Genomic DNA, 7,082 nt, shown 5'->3' on the forward strand with positions numbered 1-7,082 from the left:
AACATATTTTCTACTGAGGTAAACGTAACTTGACATTAGTCATACCTGAGTTTGCCCAAGCTGTTGCATAACTCAAATGAGGTAGATTTGTTTTGTTTTGTTATGTTTTGTTTTTCTTTAATAGGTATAGTACATTGAATATTCCGATCTTTTCCCCCCTTTGGTTGCATACAACACCAATATGTTCATCTCAATAAAATTTGTTAAATCCAGCAACTTGTTCGCACGAACCTGGACCCCGTTTACAGTGCGGGGCTGGGCCGAGCCGCGGCTGAGCCCAGCCTCAATTGCGGGGCCGAGCCCCGCAATTTTGTCTGTTTACACTGCCGGGCACGGCCGCGCTTTTAATTCAAACCTTTCAATATTTTGTCATAGTGGCGCTCTGCTTGTAAACAAACCAGTGCCATATATACGGCACTGAAACAAACGCAATTTGGTATAGTCTGGTTTTCAGACCCCTGCCAACTGGATTCCGTGGCGACATCGCCGTTCAGGCAAAGGCCTTTGCCGAAGGAAAAATCCTTTGCAGGACAAAACCACTTTAAACTATACTAGTTTTCGATGTTGAGGGGGTTAATATCCTGAATAGCAAAATAGTACAGGCAGAGGGTCTGGAAGCCAGACTAAAATTGGCCGCGCATTTGGCCCAGTTTGCGTTTACACTGAGAAAAGGCCGGGCTCGGCTGCGGCCGAGACCACCTCCAGAGCGTGGCCAAATGCGCGGCCAATTTTTGCCCTGCATTTGGCCTTTTGCGCGTTTACACTGAAATGAAGGTGGGCTCGGCCGCATTGTAAACGGGATCCTGGTAATTATAAACATGTAAATCTTTATTTTTAATCTTGATTTCATTAACATGTATATGCATTTTTGTTAAAAAAAACATATAATTTGTTTTATTTGCATCAAGAACAAGTTCATTAAAATTTAACCAGTTAAGTTTAGTGAATTCATTATTAAGTTTTCGTTTTTTGTTTGTTTTTTTGTTTTTTTGAGGTGATATCTTTTTCCTTTTATAGACACACTGATATCACCTGCAGACATCAATTGCAAAGAATCCGAAACATTGTAAATGGTAATGTGTACCAAAAATGACAAAATATAGGACCATGTGTAAATCCTAGGGGAACTCCACATTTCACTGTCATATCAGATTTGTTATGAACATGTTCTTTCCACCCACTTAGACAGCTATTTTAACCATTGTAATGATCCACTTTGACCATAAGGCTTTATAAGATAATTCTAGAGTCAAAAGGTTTGCTGAGATCTAAGGAAAAGGCCGAGAAAAAGGCCATTTATCTCTTTGTTATTGAAAGTAAAGAGTGGCTATCTTCTTTTTCTTGGGTCACTACATTCCACTCATCCAATACTCCACTACAACTACAGTGACTACAATGACTACAGTGACATATACATCGTGTACATGTATGTATACATTCAGCAACAACAGAAAACATGGAATGTCCCACTGGTAACCCAAACTGTTAATAAGTACATTGTAATTGCACTTTTCCTAAAACACAGCAAGTTAAACACACACTTCATTTGAATTTTGGGGGAAAAAGAATAATAGATACAGTAATGGGCGTTACACTTGTAAAGTAATTGCTGATTTCTTCCTTTGACCCGCTTTATTGAATTGGAATAACCTGAGTAATTTTCATCTGATTGGGAATAAGTGATGTAAGTGATAAATCGGCACAGGCAACTACCATTATAACAAAGTCTTAAGACCGGCAGTTTTCTTTTTTATGAAAGAAGGAATTTGCACCAAAGTCAGCATTTGTCAGTGTAAAGAAATAACTTGTCACTACAACAGCATTTTTTTTACATAATCATGTACAAAATTTGTGGGTTGAACAAGTCTCAAACCACTTCTCCGGTTTTTAAGTGATTCGCACAAAATTTGCAAAACACATTTTTTTCTTCTTTAAACAGCAGATAGTCCACTGCCATGGTAACAGCACATTATGGTCCTCAATATCAGGTAAGACATGGTTGTCAGAGCTGCCAAGTCTCCCTGATTCTACAGGAGTCTCCTTGGAAATGTCAAAATCTGTTCATGTCTATATAAGAGAATGCAAACTATTAAAATCTCCCTGATTTGGGAATTATTTTCACCCACTGAAATGCATGTAACACACAGATATCTCCCCGATTGCTGTGTGGAATCTCCCTGATTTGGATGTGGGAATGTTGGCAGACCTGGGTTGTGAATCAAACTGCTTCTCCAGTTTTTCAGAAATTCGACAGAAAATTGGCACACATGAAAAAGCTGATGTAAAAGTCATAAAAGACACATTTCTAAAGAGTAACTGGAAAATGCATTGCCATGGAAACACTGCATTATGGCCCCAAAATCAGACAAAAAAAGCCTTGGAGATGGAACTTCTTCGCTATTTCAGTGATAGAATAAAATTTTGCACACTTAGTACTTGATGCAAAGATGTGCAGGACAAATTAATAAGGGTATGTTAACAAAAATTGCATTGACATGGTAATTGTGCATTATGCCCCCAAAATTAGCATAAAGCCTTGCAGATTGAAATTCTCCAGTTTGTAAGTGATTCAAAAGATATTTGCCACTCATGACTATGATGCAAAGATATGCAAGACAAATTTACCAGAGTAACAAAAGTGCATTGAGTACCATGTAAACAGTGCATTATGGCATCCAAATGAGGAAAAAAAGCCTTGCACACAAAATTCTCTAGTGTGTAAGAAGAAATTTGGCACGCATGATGTGATGATTGTGATGTAAAGTTGAGTAGTACATATTTTGCAAGAGACACTGAAAGTACACCATGTTAGACTGGGGTATTGGTCACTTTCAGTAGTATTTCAGATTATCATGGCTTAATCATACATTTCATATTGACAAAATTTGAGAATGATCACTAGTGTCTGCTAAAATGACACCTGGGAATGTATTTTAAAAATCATTTATTAAAATGTTGTCCAGCATATTAGCTGAATTATCAGTGACGTGTGCAGGACTTTGAATAATGGATAAATTAAGTTCATCATTCAGTATCAGAAAAAAAAAATGGATAATAGTCTGGCAATATGAAACATCAAGTTAATGCAAATTATTATCTCCTGAAAGGCAAAATAGTTTGTTTTTTATTTACAATTTTTAAAAAATGCATCTTTAATTGGAGGACTGCACAGATTGGCAAGGTGGGCAGGATGCAACACCAACTATATTTCTACCAGCATTTGTATGTGTGTGTGTGTGATCTGCTAATGAACAGTAAATTCTTGTCTTATTTTTCTACTATCTCACAATGTACGATTACAAATGCAATGAAATAATGGAAAAGTTTTAATTCACTGTGCTAGGATTTTTGTGAGAGAGCAAACTTGGTCAGAACTCATTGTGAACCCAAGAGATGGAATTATGAATGATATTGTCAAGTTAGTGTCATGCCATAACTTTATCATGCTTACATGTAATCAACCAAATTGTGTGTTTTTTTTTTAAAGCATACTATTAAAGATGGGACGGTTCAATCACATTTCATAACTTTGAAAGCCATTCAATTATTCAATCTAACTGCAATGATGAAGTCTGTCAAAATCATGTCACAAAGAGCTAAAATGGAAAACAAACAGATGAACACCAGCAGCAAACCCTGACATATGCCCCTAAGTGAACTCATAAGTTGAAATACAATGTCATTGAAAGGAAACAATATACAAAACCGTGTAAAGTTACAAATGGTCTCTTTGCACCAAAGTAGCCACTGAGGTCATTATTGCATTCATCTAGACCATATCCCGTTTCATATTTATGCACGTATTGAACACTAATAACAGTGCTTTGACAAAGATTGATATTATGGACAAAAAGTCTGCCAAATGGTGTACACTGTAATTAGAGAATGATAACCAAGAATGTTGCTGACTGTGCATTATATGCTTGAAATTTACTGATGTATTCTTAAGTCCTACAGAAGTTTTCTACAATAGCTAATGGTCATGATGATATCGATTGTATCAATGACACTAACTGCACTTGTACACTATAATGACACTGATAGTGATACGCAGAGATGAGATCCAAACATTTGTCTCATACTCTTATCAGATCACAAAATGTCATATGCCAATTTCCTGATAACATGTCGACACTTTTTCTCGACATCTTTTCTCATCGCTGTTGGAATGCTGTCTTTCCATGCTGTTACAACCGCTGATGTGTTTCTCTGGCGGGAAAATGGGTTCGCCTCCTCGGGAGTTTGGTTTGTATTTTGCTCAATCCAATCCATCACGTCTTGGTGAATGGAAAGTCCAAGCGCAGAGTAAATACGTTTCGTCTCTTCCACTGGGTTTCTGGCAATGTCCTCAAATCGAACCATAATGTATTTCCCTTTTAGCCACGAGGGAGGATTGTCACGATATTTTAAATTTCGTGCCATGTGCTGACACAAATCTAGAATTTCATCTGCGTCTTTGCCCTTTCTTAGTATGAGATCAACATTTTCTTCCTCCAGTTTCCATCGGGAATTCATCACCGCCCGCGGGTCTCGTATTAGATGAAGAATTTTCATGTTAAGAGTTGGATCCTCAAAGAAGCTTTGCAGCTCTTTTATATCCATAACCCTGATTGTTTTGAACACGGCAAATGAATGATCTAAGCACAACTGAGATATGACATAGCCAACTTTCTCTGGAGGAACACTATGTCTTTCGCACAGCGAGCTGGATCTGCTCAAGGCATTACTCTTACCACACATGTTAAATCTTTCAGTTTGAACCCACTTGGTTGGTTTTGGATATGAGGTAGAATAATTGCATCGCAATATATGGTTCCAGATATTCAAGGATTCCTTCACTACATTCTTCCATGAGAGACGATGGTATAAAACATCAAATGTAATGCAGCATAAAGGTTCAAACAAGTAGAATATTTGTGGATTGGAGTTGAAGAGTTCTCCAACAAAGGAAGAACCAGACCGTTTAGTCGAAACTATGATGACCTGAGCTGGTGGTGGCGAGCTGCCAATTCGTAGATCATGTTGAGCAACTGATGGTGAAGACTTCCAAGTTTGAGACTTGACTCGTGAGACAGGATGTTTGGGTCGTTGAGGTGATACTCTGGTACGGAATTTGGAAGAATTGTCAAATTCATCTGAAGTACTAGTACATTTTCCAAAGATGCCTTTTGAAAATTTCCAACAAAGGCGTGAATTTGTTATCCCACCCCCAGCTGTCGTAACAGAACTGACGATGGTGCTGTAATCTTAAACAAACAAAAAGTGGGGAAATACAATGTAAGACAAAATCTTTCTCTTCAAAGGTAAAAAGGCATGATATATCATGCTTTCAATATTTTCAATTGATAATTGCAAATAGGATCAAAATATTACACAGTTCATACCTTTCCAATACAGTGCACTCCCATTATAGCAAACAAGGCTATAACTAAATTCGGGTTACAGCAAAGTAAAAATTCAGGCCCCACTATCATTCATGCTATATTTTCTACTGTTTATTTGTTCCATTATTACGAAATTTCAATATAACGAAAGAAAACTGCTGGTCCCGAGGACTTTGTTATAATGGGATTCCACTGTCCCTTCATTCTTTCCATCATGTCAATAATTATATGTAGGTAGTCTTGCCATCAATATTGAATTATGAAATCAACATCTTGTTATATTCTGTACATCTGGCAAGCACTAATGTTACGGAATGACAAATTAGCAAGCATTGCCATCTTTACTCGGCTTCCTGAAAATACTTTGTGTCCAAATTTGCATGTGCTAAGGTGATGTCAATAAGAACTTTCAGATGTAATGTCCTAACTGAAGTCCTAACTGAATGGTTTATGTTATCAAGTCACATGCCAGGGGTGGATCCAGGAATTCCGTGAAGAGGGGGCGCCTTTACGAAATTAGGGGGGCCACGCACCCCTCCCCATTTTTTTCTTTTTATTTCTTTTGTTTTAGCAAAAAATAAAGGGGGAGTGCACCCAGTGCACCTGGGTGCACTCCCCCCTGGATCCCCCCTGGATCCATCGCTGCATGCACACATGCACATTACATACGTAAATGTATGATACATTATAGAAACTGGGGTCAGCGCGCTATGAGAAAAGATAGAAATGAAAATGAGTCATTTATTCTTATGAATCAATTCCAAAACTTCACAATCCACTGTGGAAAATTGGTGTAGGGCCCCAAGTTCGCTCACATGATAGGCCTGCTAGGAGCAGTACAACTTAGTGGTCGTTAGGACACAGCTGACACAAAGGTCTTCCTTGGATGAGATCCTCCCAGTAATTTTATTGTATGGTTCTTGTCCACACTCGTGACATTCAATAAATATTCATTGTATGCAAATAAGTCAACAGAGGATCTGAATATTCAAGAGGCTCAACAAAGGATCTCATTAGAGGGTGAATTACAAGTGTACTATAAATGACTCATGTAAATTTGTAACAAGGATGGCTGCACAAATGAATATTCATACGGGGAAAACTATCAGGAGAAGTGAAGGGAATTTCTAACAATGGCTCATGTACTGGTAGAACATGGAGATACAATTATGCCTTGGTGGGTATAGGAGAGTGGAGTGTACCATATTGTGAATGAGGTGTGACATGGTGAATGGCGTAGGAGGAGATATCTGTCTGAGCTCACATAGCAAAGGGAAAATAAATTTGGTTCAAAATAAATCTCTACATTGCAAACATTGTATTATGCCAATGACTTACCCGACTGATACAGAATTAGGTATAAAAAGGTGAAAACACCAAGGATGATGATGGGCAAGAGGCAGCGCCTGACGAAGACCCATGCAGAACTCATTGTCAATAGTGCCTGAATGGTGATCACACAACCATCCTCGTTCTGAAGTAGGATAGAAAAATGACCAATGCTAGGTTAAAACAAGTGCTCAAAAAGATTTAAGGTGTATTTCAGAGCATGATGATCAGTGTGCCGTTACTCTCACCAATATAAATTTACATCTTGTTTCATCTAAATCATCAAAATGAAGTGTACCGCAGAAGTTGACAGCATTCTGCAATACTAATATCATTCTATCGTACTCCCATTTTCAAGATGGATTTGTT

At 38.0% G+C, this 7,082-nt stretch overlaps 1 protein-coding gene across 1 annotated transcript in view; it reads right to left on the minus strand.

Moving 5' to 3' along the window:
• Positions 1-3,202: 3,202 nt before the first annotated feature.
• LOC139740349 (carbohydrate sulfotransferase 1-like) overlaps positions 3,203-7,082 on the minus strand; it is a 6,566-nt gene continuing 2,686 nt past the window's right edge. The window contains exon 2 of the mRNA XM_071650943.1: positions 3,203-5,101. Coding sequence (XP_071507044.1) covers positions 4,093-5,101 — 1,009 coding nt within the window. The 3' untranslated portion in view covers positions 3,203-4,092. The remainder of the gene's footprint in view (positions 5,102-7,082) is intronic.

Source organism: Diadema antillarum, unplaced genomic scaffold (assembly GCF_040938485.1).
Source record: "Diadema antillarum isolate AM-2024a unplaced genomic scaffold, OU_Dant_1.0 seq00000847_RagTag, whole genome shotgun sequence".
Taxonomy (NCBI): domain Eukaryota; kingdom Metazoa; phylum Echinodermata; class Echinoidea; order Diadematoida; family Diadematidae; genus Diadema; species Diadema antillarum.